We start from the raw sequence: 13,649 nt of genomic DNA on the forward strand, positions 1-13,649 counted from the left end.
CTCCTTGGGAATGAATGAGGGAGGCAGGCGGCTGTGAGGAGCTGGCCCTGCGTCCCCTCCCCAGCCCGCGGAAGCCGACCCCAGCGTGGGAGACCATCGGAAACAGCTCCATGTCGTTCAAGGGGCTTTTCTCACTGCTTCCTTCCCACCCGGCTGTAGTCGGCACAGGAAGTCAGGGCTGGAGCCTGAGAACTAGGGCCCAACATCCCTCTCTTTACGCAAGAGGGGCTGTGGGGTCAGGGCAAGGGTCAGCTCCGCCACCAACACCCCAGGGTCAATCAGAAGTGTCACATGGGCTCTCGCCCTCTCATCGGTGTGCAAACATCCCACATAAGGAGCACCAGATGGCTCGCACCACGTTAGCACACCATTCATTCATTCAATAGCCGTGCACGCCTCCTCCTGGCCAGGTACTGTGCTGGGAGCTGGCGGTGGGGCCAGACACATCTCAGATGGACGGTCACGTCCTGGGTGAAGCAGGGCTGCTCACTCACTTGTTCTTTCATAATATGAATATTCGAGCTGCACGTGACACTAGGCACTGGGGACATGGTCAACAAAATAGAAAGGGTATGCAAACTCATAGAACGTGCAGGTTGAAAGGCAGATGTGAACCAAACAGAAATAACTATGTCAGCGAGTTGCTGTAAGTGGGGGGTTAGGGGCGCAAGCTTTGGAGTCAGACTGGCTGGGTGAAAGCCAAGCCGCCAACAGCCTCGTCCCAGGATGTGCCTCAGTGTCCTGACCCACACAAGGAGCACCATGACGGACCCACTGTGGAGGGTGAAGCGCTCAGGGTTGTGTCCGGCACACATCAATGTGCATTTTTTAGAAGCATGGTAACAGGGTACAATAGAGTATAATTGAGGGCAGTGGATTTAAGGTAACACTTAAGATGTGAAGGATTGGCAGGTGTGAGCCAGCGGTGGGGACCAGCATCTGTGAAGAGTCGGGGTCTCGGAGAGCGAAGAGGCCGGCACAGCTGGCAGCAGGGTCGGGGGAGAGGAGGAGGCGGTGCAGGGTCTACAGGGCCTGTGGACAGCGAGGGAGCGTTTTTCATCCAGAGGCACAAGTTTGGATGGAACATTCCTTGGCCCGTGTCTCCACCTTCCTATTTCACACACAGAGAAACCAGAGGCCCAGAGAGAGGAAGCCATCTGCCCCAAGTCACCCAGCAGGACAGCCACCTGCACCAACCATTACTGTTCTCTGTCTGCACAAGAGGAGCAGATGGAGGACAGGCGAGGAGCCAGAAGGCAGCAGAGCCCAGACCAGGAGGAGCCCAGGATGCTGGCTGCCCCCAGGCACCTCGGGTCTCCAGCAATCCTCCCTGGACGAGCTCACACTGGGGGAACCAGGCAGCGCTGGTCAGGGCATTGTGGGCTGGCGAGTCCTGCTCGCCCCACAGCTCTCCACTCTCGCCTCGGGTCTCAGAGGACACAGCACCCAGGAAGTGGAGACGAGGTCAGAGCTTAGGCTGAGCCCAGTGCACCCACCGTGGGCACACCCAGCTCAGTCTGTCCCGGGGCCAGAGGAAGCCCCAGCAACTTGGAGGGGAGGCCAAGGACCCCCTCCCCAATCCTCTATCCCCAGATCACTGGAGTGACTTTCAGTTTCAAAAATGGCAAGTTCTTTGCTGACCTCAGTGGGACTCGGGGAGGAGGAGCCCTCCCTCCAAATCCCCGGATTCTCATTCTCCTGGGGTAGAGGGGAGGCTGCATTTGGGACCTAGGCACCCTGCCACCCGAACCTGAGCCCTGTCGTAGGAAGCTGCTGCTGGTGATCCCGAGCCTGCAGGCCAGGCCTTGGGGTTTCCCTCTTACAGGCAGCTAGGTGTCCTGCTCGTGGAGAAGCCCCTCGGTACCCCCATGTCTCCCCCACACCTGGCCCCAAAGAGAGGACAGGAGGGGCTGAGGCCAGGCCGCGCCTGCCCAGTACAGGGGCGCCAGGAGCAGGCGCATACCCGGCATTCCAGCTGCAGTAAAGCCAAATCCCCCTCTCTGTCGCCACAGCAACGCTTCCTGTGTGGGGCAGGGCGACTGGAAGAGCGGCCCTGGGCTCCTTCCTAGGGTGAGGGGACCTTCTCTGGTGGTAAGACCCCCATCACTCACCCACACCCCTCCTCAGCCAGGCTCAGTCCTGGGCTGCAGATGCTGGCCCCCCAGGCCTGCCTGACACAGGGGGTGGTCGGAAGGAGCAGTTCCGCCTATCCACGCCAGAGGTCCTCTGGCCCCCTCCTGCCCTGGACCAGCCTGTCGAAGCTCACCATCCCTGGGTACCCCCTCAGCTGTGGCTTCTACTTCCCTGGCACGGCCATGGCTTCAGGGCCTCGGCCACCCCCACTGGGGCTCTGGCACAGTGAAGGGGCAGGAGAGGCCTGGGGCTCCGGAGTCAGATGGACCGAACCTGCCTCTGCCACTCAGCTGTGTAACCCTGGGGAAAAAATGACCAAAGGACTGACTTTACAGGACGGTCAGGAGAGTGGATGGAGTTATGCGTGCCAAGAGCCTGGGACATAATAACCCGTCATAAATGCAACCTAAAAACAAAGCAGAGGGTGTGAACAGGAGGGAGCCGCCCAAGCATCCCCTGCTCCAAGCTCCAGTCTCCAGAGGCAGGGCCCAAAAAAGACAGTGGAGGGAGAACTCCCCAGGCCTCCCTGCCCATCCTCCAGGCCATGGGGACAGCCAGTGGGGCAGGGAGGGCAGAAGCTGGAGGGAGGGCAGTGCCTTCTTCCCCAACTCCCACCAGTACCCCCTCCACTGGGGAAGGAGGATCTCAGGAGAAGGCACTCCCAGAAGGCCTCTCCCCCAAGCTGGCCCCTCGGCTCACACCGACCCTGGCTGCCAGCAGCAGTTTTCTTAATAGAAGCCAGGTGTGGGCCAGATGCCCTGGCGGAAGTGGGGGGCAGGGCCAGGCAGAGGGCAGCATTCCAGGTCCTGCTGCCCCCACACAAGCGGCCAAGCACAGGCACGGTCCCAGGAGCTAGGAGGGGGTGGGAGCCACCCACGCTCTTCCCGGGTCTCCTCGGCCCAGAAACCCCCTTCAGGGGGGCTCCCTCCCTCTTCTCTGAACTTGGAGCCCTTGGACGGCAGCCACTGCATCTCTACCTCAGCACCATGACTGCCCCCCGTTGCTGGAGGAGGAGGAGAGAAAGGAGGAAAGGGTTCAGCTGGATGAGCTGGCCAGAGGCACTGCCCAGCTGGGGCAGGAATGGAGGTGCCGGGCGCTGTGGCCTGGACCTTGGGGAGGAGAGGGTGACCTGAGAAAGCTGCGGGGAGAGGGCCTCAGTCTCCCTCCTCGAGCTGAGCCTGGGGCCCCTTTCCAGGCAAAGACTAAAGGTTATTTAGCACAGAAAGCTACAGTGAGGCCCACTGCTCACGCTGCCCTGAGGCTCACACAGCTCCACCACAGCCAAGGGGCGACGAGACCAAGGAACCAAGACCCAGCCTCGAGGAAGCAGGGCCAGGGTGGAGCTAAAGCCACTTCTGCTGGGCTTGGTTCACCTGCCAGGATGGGGCCTCCTCTTGGTCTTCGGCCAGTCAGAGGTGGAGCTGACTGCACTGCCCTGGGCAAGAGCTGCAGTTGGCTGTATGAAGGGGAGTGTGTGTGTGTGTGTGTGTGTGTGCGTGCGTGCGTGCGCGTGCGTTACTGCTGCTTGGGTTTAGACTGGTGGATTACCCTCGACCCCGGGTGGGCTGTATGAAGGGGAGTGTGTGTGTGTGTGTGTGTCTGTGTGTGTGTGTCTGTGTGCGTTACTGCTGCTTGGGTTTAGACTGGTGGATTACCCTTGACCCCGGGTGGGCTGTATGAAGGGGAGTGTGTGTGTGTGTGTGTGTCTGTGTGCGTTACCCCGGGTGGGCTGTATGAAGGGGAGTGTGTGTGTGTGTGTGTGTGTGTCTGTGTGTCTGTGTGCGCTACTGCTGCTTGGGTTTAGACTGGTGGATTACCCTTGACCCCGGGTGGGGAACAAGTCCTAGAAATGGAGATGAGGCATCTCTGCTGGGCCTGGGGCCTCGCTGGGGAGCTCTGCGCACGAGCTAGCAGCAGAACCCTGAACTGTACCTTCCTCAGGAAAGAAGGCTCCTCAGCTTCTAGAATAATTTTTAAAAATGTAAATCCGCTCATTTCATTGTTGGCTTATAACCCTAATGGCTCCCAAAGCACAGGTGACAAGCCCCTGACTCAGGCTCCTAGGACAAGCTCAGCCCGCCCCAGGCCGTCCACGGCAGCACTCAGGCCTCAGCCCCAAGCCAGCTCCTCAGGGAAGCACTAAATCACTCCAGCAAGAGGAGCCCCCCAGCAATTGTCCCGTGTCTGTCTCGTTCACCACAGAACATTCTGTGCCTGGCACCAAGTTGTTCTCAAATGAATGAATGAGTCCCCAGTGGCTCAATGCCTGCAGCATGAACCCATCGCCTGGCCTCCTCGTTTGGAACTCGAAGGGCCACATGCACCCATGCACAGCCAGACACAAACCGAACCCGCTCAGCGCCCGGGGCCCACAGATCAGGCAGGCCCCCCAGCACCACGGCCTGGAGGGGTGCAGAGGGTGGGGGCTGGGTCTTCTTGGCTCCTCTATGGCTGGCCTCCGCTGACCGTACCAGGAAAGGTGGGTAGGGATGAGGGTTTCAAAGGAGAGGAAGTTGGAATCTCATATTAGCTTCTTGAAGCCACAGGATGCTTCCACCGAAGGCCTGTGGGCGGCCTGGCTGCCCCCACCCTGTGATCAAAGCTGGATCCTCCCAAGACCCAGAACATGCTTCCCAGAAAGAGCCTCGAGCCACCTCCCAGGTGACCCCCACGTACCCGCCAGGCCTCGGCCAGGGGCACGGGGCGTGGCAGAATCTGTGTGCCAGAGGCTGAGCTGCCCTTGCCCGCGCCTGCTGGAGCCGCTGGGGCCTCAATCCAGCTCCGCTGCCCACACAACTCACCTGGGAGGCCTCGGGTTTGGCTCTGGGGTCGAAGATGCGCAACTGCTTGTCCTGGAAAAGCAGAGAGGAGAAAACAGCACAATTAGGCCGGGGAGGTCCTCTGGGAGGGGGGCCTATCTCCCCCACCCCTAGGCTCTGATGGTCCCACACCCAGTACACAGGTTGAGCATCAGGCACCAGGCAACCCCTCCCCAGCCCAGTTCCTCCTTCTCACAGCAGGGGGCAGGCCCCCTTTCCAGCCCCAGTCACCCACAACAAAGACTGTGACAAGAGTTCACATTTCCTGAGCACCTACTATGTGACACGCATGATCTCACCCTATCTTTCCAACCATGTTATGAAGCCGCGCTATCAACATGACCCCTTCACAGATGGAGAAACTGAGGACCAGAACCAAACTCTAGGTTACCAGCTGCTATACGTGTGTCCAGCCCTGTGCTCAGCCCAGCCTAGAGGGGCTCACAGGACAACATCATTTCTACACTTAACTTGGCGTCTAACCAGGACGGCAAGCTTGCACATCCATCCGTCACTCAGCACGCAGTTACTGGTTCAGAATACCTGACTGAGGGTGGGGATGGGAACAGACGCAAAAAGAAAAAAAAAAAAACCAAAACAAAATGCCCATACCTTATATAAACAGCTTTCTTTCTGTGGAATAATCTCTCTGCGTGTGTGAGTGTGAAAGTATACACAAATGTACATGCATAAAGAACTGGGGGAGAGGAGGCAGAATCTGTATCCGTTGACTATTTACAGGCTTGGCCACGATAAATTGTTAACTGCAAAAAGGAAGATGCAGAGTTACGCAGTGTGGTGTGATTCTACTGTGGTAAAAGTAAAAACCTCCATTTGTCTGACCACATTCCTGTATGTTTTGCAAGTCTGCTGAGTAAGGAGAAAGGTCTTGACAGGCATGGGCCGTGTTTTAATGCTGGCACCAGGGGTGAGGCAGGTGAGGGGTGATCAGCTTTTCCTTTTTATATCTTAGCACGGCTCCACTTTTTTCCGATCAGCACAGATTCATATTTTCTTATTTCAAAAAACAATCAACCAGCAATGAACAATTGGAATTTGAAATTAAAAACACAATACCATTTACATCAGCACCCCCCAAAACTGAAATACTTAGCTAGAAATCTAACAAAATGGGACTTCCCTGGTAGTCCAGTGGTTAAGACTCCATGCTTCCACTGCAGGGCGCAGGTTCAATCCCTGGTCAGGGAACTTAAGACCCCGCATGCCACGCGGCGCAGCCAAAAAAAAAAAAAAAACTAACAAAATACGTATAAGATCTACATGAGGAATACTACAAAACCGCTGAAAGAAATCACAGAACTAAACAAATGGAGAGATATTCCATGTTCACAGTTAGGAATACTCAATATTGTCAAGATATCAGTTCTTCCCAACTTAACTTATAGATTCAATACTATCCCAATGAACATCCCAACAAGTTTTGTGAATATTGACAAACTGATTATGAAGCTTATGTGGAGAGGCAAAAGACTCAGAATGGTCAACACAAAATAAAGGAGAAGAACAAAGGTGGAGGACTGCTGCTTCCCAGCTATATTCTAAAGCTACAGTAATCAGGACGGTGTGGATCTGCACAAGGATAAACAAATAGATCAATGGAACAGAACAGAGAGCCCAGAGAGAGACCCCCTTGACTACAGCCAGCTGATCTTCGACAAGGGAGCAAAGGCAATACAATGGAGCAAAGACAGTCTTTTCAACAAATGGTGCTGGAACAACTGGGCATCCACATGCAAAGAAATGAATCTAGACACAGACTTTACATCTTTCACAAAAATCAACTAAAAATGGATCATAGTCTTAAACATAAAAACACAAACCTTTATTATAAAACCTCTAGAAGACAGCATATGAGAAAACCTAGGTGACCTTGGGTTTGGCAATGACCTATTAGATACAATACCAAAAGTGTGACCTATGAAAGAAAAAACTAATAAATTGGACTTCATTAAAATTATAAACTACTGGTCTGCAAAAGACACTGTTAAGAAAATAAAAAGACATGCCACAGACTGGGAGAAAACATTTGCAAAGCACATATCTGAGAAAGAACTTATATCCAAAAAACACAAAGAACACTTAAAACTAAAAAAAAAAAAATTAAAAAATAGGCAAGAGACCAGAATGGACACCTCACCAAAAAAGATACACAGATGAAAAATGAAAACATGAAAAGATGCTTAACACTGTATCTCATTAAGGAACTGTAAATTAAAACAACAATAAGCTACCACTACAAACCTACTAGAATGGCTAAATTTCAAAAAACTGACAACACCAACTGCTGGTGAGGATGTGGAGCAACAGGAACTCTCATTCACACTTCTGGTGGGAATGCAAAATGATTAAGGCCACTTTAGAATACAGTTTGGCAGTTTCTTACAAAGCTTTAAAAAAAAAAAAAAAAAACTCTTACTACATGATCCAGCAACTGTATTTACCTAATATCCTAAGTATTTACCCAAATAAGTTAAAAACTTATATCCACATAAATGTTTATAGCAGTTTTATCATAGTTGCAAAAAACTGGAAGCAGCCAAGAAGTTCCTCAATAAGTGAATGAATAAATAAACTGTGGTACATTCATACAATGGAATATTGTTCAGCGATAAAAAAATAAATAGCTCAGACCCCAAACCGTAAAACTCCAAGAAGAAAACATAGGGGAAAAACTACATGACATTGAATTTGGTAATGATTTCTTTCTTTTATTTCTTTTTAAATTTATTTATTTTATTTATTTATTTTTGGCTGCGTTGGGTCTTTGTTGCTGTGCACAGGCATTCTCTAGTTGTGGTGCGTGGGTTTCTCATTGTGGTGGCTTCTCTTGTTGCAGAGCACGGGCTCTAGGCGCCCAGGCTTCAGGAGTTGTGGCTCGCAGGCTCTGGAGCACAGGCTCAGTAGTTGTGGCGCACGGGCTTAGCTGCTCCGCAGCATGTGGGATCTTCCCGGACCAGTGCTCGAACCCGTGTCCCCTGCATTGGCAGGCGGATTCTTAACCACTGTGCCACCAGGGAAGCCCAGTAATGATTTCTTAAATACAATAGCAAAGCACAGAGAAAAGCAAAAATAGACAAATGAGACTATGTAAAACTTAACTTTTGTTTATCAAAGGACACAACAGAGTAAAAAGACAACCTATAGAATGGGAGAAAATATTTTCACATCATCTATCTTATAAGGAATAAATATCCAGAGCATATAAAGAACTCGTATTACTCAAAAATGAAAAATCAAATAAACCAACTAAAAATGAGCAAAGAACTTGAATAGACATTTTCCCATAGATACACAAATGGCCAACAAGCATGTGAAAAGATGTTTAACATCACTAATCCTCAGAGAAATGCAAATGAAAATTATAGTAAGATATCACCTCACACCCGACAGAATGGCTACTATTAAAAATCTAGAATATAACAAGTGTTGGTGAGGATGTGGAAAGTTGGAATCCTTGTGCATGTTGGTGGGAACATAAAATGGTACAGATGCTATGGAAAACAGTCTAGCAGTTCCTCAAAAAATTAAAAATAGAATTATCATATGATCCAGCAATTCTGGGTATAAACCCAAAAGAACTGAAAACAGGGTCACAAAGAAATATTTGCACACCCATGTTCGCAGCAGCATTATTCACGATAGCCAAGACACAGAGGCAACCCAAGTGTCCACTGACAGATGAATGGATAAACAAAACATGGGACTTCCCTGGTGGTACAGTGGTTAAGAATCCGCCTGCCAATGCAGGGGACACGGGTTCGATCCCTGGTCCGGGAAGATCCCACATGCCACGGAGCAACTAAGCCCGTGCACCACAACTACTGAGCCTGCACTCTAGAGCCCGAGGGCCACAACTACTGAGCCCACACACCACAACTACTGAAGCCTGCGCACCCTAGAGCCCATGCGCCACAACTACTGAAGCCCACACGGTCTAGGGCCCGTGTGCTACAACTACTGAGCCTGCGTGCTGCAACTACTGAAGCCTGTGCTCCGCAACAAGAAAAGCCACCACAATGAGAAGCCCATGCACCGCAACAAAGAGTAGCCCCCGCTCGCTGCAACTAGAGAAAGCCAGCGCACAGCAACAAAGACCCAACACAGCCAAAAAACAAAACAAAACATGGTATACACATCCAATGAAATATTTTTCAGTCTGAAAAAGGAAACCCTGTCACATGCTACAGTATGAATGAACCTTAAGGACATTATGCTAAATGAAATAAACCATTTACAGAAGGACAAATAATGTATGATTCCATTTATATGAGGTATTTAAAGTAGTCAAATTCATAGATATGGAAAGTAAAATGATTACAAGAGGCTGGGGTAGGGGCCAAAGAGAAGTTGTTCAGTGGGTGTAGAGTTTCAGTTCTGGAGATCTGTTTCACAACAATGTAAATATACTTAATATTACAACTGTATATTTAAAATGGTTAAGATGGCAAATTTTATATGTGTTTTTTATACCAAAATTTAAAAAAAATAGTTATCAGTCCACAAAAAGATATGGAAGACCTATAAATGCATATTACTAAGTAAAGGAAGCCAATCTGGAAAGGCTACATATTCTATGATTCCAACTATATGACACTCGACATCCAGGAGAAGGCAAATCTTACAGAGACAACAAAAAGATCAGTGGTTGCCAGGGGTTTGGGAAGAGGAAGCCAGGGATGAATGGGTGAAGCACAGGGCACTTTAGGGCAGTGAAACTGTCTTGTGTGATGCTGTAATGATGGATACATGACGTCATGCATTTGTGGGAACCCATAGAAAGCACATCAAGAGTGAACCCTGGGGACTTCCCTGGTGGTCCAGTGGCTAAGACTCCATGCTCCCAATGCAGGGGGCCCAGGTTCGATCCCTCGTTGGGGAACTAGATCCCACATGCCGCAACTAAGAGTTCGCATGCCGCAACTAAAGATCTTGCATGCCGCAACGAAGATCCCGCAAGCGGCAGCAAAGATCCCACGTGCCACAACCAAGACCCAGCACAGCCAAATAAATAAATAAATATTTTTTTTAAAAGAAAGACCAAGTTTGTTTAAAAAAAAAAAAAAAATGGAAGAGCGAACCCTAATGTAGATTGTGGGCTTTAGTTACTGTAGCAACATTGGTTTAACTATAACAAACGCACCTCACCAATGCAAGATGGAGTGGGGAGGGGAATATGGGGACTCCTGGCCCTGTCTGCCTGGCCCTGCCTAGGTGCTTGGGATTCAGACAGAGCAGACAGTCCCTGCCGAGTGCTGGTGTCTGCAATCCAGAGGTGGTCACAGGTAACTCTGGGGAGGAACCTGGACCTGACTTGAGCCCAGAGGACAAGTGGAGCTTGTACTGGGAAGGGAAAGGCATTCAAGGGAGGAGGAAGAGTACGAGCAAAGATGTGGAGACAGGAGCTCGCTGGCACGAGACGTGGAGGGAAGACGAGGTCATACAGGGAGAGTGAATGGCAGGAATGGGGGGCAGCAGGCAAGCACACAGCTGCACAAGGGAGGGTTCAGCCTGCAGAGGCCTCAAAAGCCAGGCCTCCCTTCACGGGCCTTCACGGGCAGGGTCCCAGGGTTCTCCTTCCAGCTGCAGTTTACTGAGCACTTGCTACGTGCCAGGTGGGCACCAGGCACAGTCCAGGGGTCAGTTCTGAGGCACCGTCCACTCCACAGCCTCGGTCAGGAGGAGGCTGCTTAGAGACAGACAGCGATCAGACAGACAAGGCCAGTGACGGACACAGGATGGAGACAGGCAGAAAGAACAGTGAGAGGCAGAGAGAGGATGGGGAAAGATGGAGGGTCAGAGAAGAACAGAGACACAGAAAGACAGAGAACAGAGACAACTATAGACACAGAAAAGACCACAAGGGACAGTGAAAGAACCAGAGACTGAGAACAGAGACAGGGCAGCACAAGACAGACAGAGGATGGGTCAAGCAGTGAGCGACATTGGATCTTGACAGATGACAGGCAAGAGAGAAGGCCTCCTGGCAGTAAGGGCCACTCCCACCCCTGTGGAGACCAGACAGGCAGGGTTAGGACGCCAAATCCACCACTGATGTGCTCTGTGACCTGGGCAAACCCCCGAGCCCAGGGTGGGGTGAGGGTGATGGCAGCACTTCTCACAGGTCGGAGGCATAGTCTTGGGACCTGGGCACCTCCCTAAAGGCAGCTGGGCCATCGAGTGCAGAATTCCAACAGGAGGTCCAGACCAGGCTTCAGACTGGGCACTGGGGGCTGCATTGGCGCTGGTGGGGCCTGCAGGGCCGGGCAGCAGGGGTGGCACTGGGCTGCCGAGGCTCTGGGCTCACAGGCACACTCCCGGTGGAGTGGGAGCCCAGCTGGCCAAGCCCAGCCATCTGTGGGGCCAGCGCGCCCCCTAGCGGCCACCTGCTCCTCCCCTCGGCCGCAGGAGCTGGGAGGGGAGCCGGAAGGGGCTTCACTGGGCTGGGCCAGCCCCTCGCCCTGCAGGGGCACCAGGAGGCCTGCAGGTAGAACTGCTCCAAGGCAGGACGGGAGTCATAACCAGGTGGCCAGGGAGGTTTTCCCCATGGGGTTGGGGGGGAGCCCAGTGTGGAGACCAGGGAGGCTCTGATGAGAAGAATGTTGCCGACCACTGGTCAAGAGGGGCTCGGGCTGCCTCCTTCTGAGGGTGGGCCCCTCACGGGCGCCCCCCACACTCTCAGAACAAACCCACGGGCACCTCCACCTGGACTGCGGTCACAGGGGCAGCCCCCCTCCTTCACCACTCCCCAAGGGCTTGCAGCTTTTGACGAACCCATTCAGGATCCTGAGGCTCCCTTTACAGCAAAGGAAGGGGCAGTGGACACAGGACTGCGGTGATGCCCGGCACTCGCTGACATGTGACACCCTTCCAGGACAGCGTCCTCCCCCAGGATGCCGCACCCACATCAACAGTATCGTGAGGCCCTGTGTCCCCACAGGTAACCAGGTCTAGGAACTGGGATGGGAGCTGGGGGGCCTCCCCTGGGCACCACTCCAGCCAACCCACTTGGGAAATCCATGCTGTTCGTCCCTGCGCCTTTGGGCTCTGGGTGGAGAAGGCACAGAGGTCCACCAGACTCAGACATGGCCTGCTCCACTAATCCCTCCCCTCAAGACACCAGCAGGCGAGGAGTTGAGTCGCCGTCCCAGGACACAATGGGGACAGGGTACTCTGTGACTGGGTGGCTCTTCCTTCTCCACCCGCCCCGTTTCGGGCCCAATTTTGATGGTAAATGGGGCTCAGACCCCTGGGGACGTGGGGCTGGACCCCCACAGCAGAGAAGCCCCCTGTAACCAGCAGGGGGGCAGTCCAGAGTTCAGGAGCCCAGCTGAGTGGTGGGGAGGGAGAGGATGAGACCAGCGGCCCAGGGTTCTTCTTGCAAGGTTGCAGCCAGATCCTGGGAAAGCTGTCCCCAGGGATGGCACCCTGGGGACTGCCGTGGCTGCAGGGTTTGTGGTGAGGCCCTCCGTCCCTGGGTGCTGAGGGCTCGCAGCTGTCACCCCTCCTGGCACTGCTGCCCACAGCCATGCGCACGTCCAGTGACTAGTCAGCATGCGGACAGGGCCCAGCCCCCTTGCCTCAACAGGGACAGCTCCCGCGTAGCTCCACAAGGCGTCTGCAAGCAGTCCCTGGACCCAATGTCCTCGTCCCCCTCCTAGGTACCCCCAGCCCCATGCTCCGCCAGGCCTTCCCCGGGAGTCACTTCTCCCTGTGCTGGCCCTCCTCCTAGAGGCTGACATGCTCCTTGCCATCACCCCACCCCCACACCGTGTCCTCCACCACGGTGACCGCTGCCCGCTGCCCTCAGAACAAAGCCCTCACGTGGCCTCAGGCTCGGCCTCAGCTGGCCCCACCCTGCCCCCGGCCATACCCCTCACCTGGCTGCCTCTGAACACAGCAGGAGCCCCGGGAGACAGGACCCCCGGGAGAGTGCCTGCCTCCTAATAGATCCCTCCGCAGCCTTGTCAAAGCCAGACTCAACCACACTGGGGGTTCCGACCACTCTGGGGGGTCTGGTTCATATCAGGCCCAGCTGGGCCGGGAGCTCTAGGGAGCACCGGCACCTCTGGCTGCTCCACAGGAAACGACCCACGTCCAGCCCCCAGACACCTGCTCCCCAGACACCCTGCCTGGGGCTGGGCTGGGGGCCTGGAGCCGAGTGGACGCAGGGCGGAGGCCACAGGCTAGACTGGCCTCGTGGGTTGCAGCTCTCGAGTGAAGGGCCGTCCAGGCCACAGTACCTGCGGGCAGTGTGGGGTGCTGGCGGGCAGCCTGGGCGAGCTCTACAGAAGCTGCCTTCCTCCCCGTCCAGGGCCGTGGCCCAGGCAGGCTGATGTGTGGGCCCTCGCTGAGGCCAGTCCCTGCTCAGAACATTTACAGGGTGTGGAGACGGCACCTGTCTGCCCAGGGCTGCTCCATCACCATGGAAACCAAGGCCCCTTCCTGCTGCCCTCCTGTCAAGCTGCGGGCGGCCACCACGCGCTGCAGCTCTGACCCCCTCAGGCACCCACTGGAGCTGTGAGGCGGAGGAAGAGCGGGGTCCTCCCTCAGGGGCTGGAGCTTTCCGCACACTTCCTCGTGGACTCACATGTGGGACGGGCAGCCCTGCTCTGTTCAACCTCCAGGCTCAGAGGGCTGACTGCGTACCCACAGACACATGTCTCCCCCCAAAGCCCA

General features: G+C 54.0%; 1 protein-coding gene across 1 annotated transcript in view; it reads right to left on the reverse strand.

The window, feature by feature from the left end:
* CORO7 (coronin 7) overlaps positions 1-13,649 on the reverse strand; it is a 58,028-nt gene that overhangs the window by 30,057 nt on the left and 14,322 nt on the right. Inside the window, exon 7 of the mRNA XM_061209021.1 lies at positions 4,935-4,985. Within this exon, the coding sequence (XP_061065004.1) occupies positions 4,935-4,985 (51 nt within the window). The remainder of the gene's footprint in view (positions 1-4,934; positions 4,986-13,649) is intronic.

The sequence above is a fragment of the Eubalaena glacialis genome, chromosome 13 (assembly GCF_028564815.1).
Source record: "Eubalaena glacialis isolate mEubGla1 chromosome 13, mEubGla1.1.hap2.+ XY, whole genome shotgun sequence".
NCBI classification, from domain to species: Eukaryota; Metazoa; Chordata; class Mammalia; order Artiodactyla; family Balaenidae; genus Eubalaena; species Eubalaena glacialis.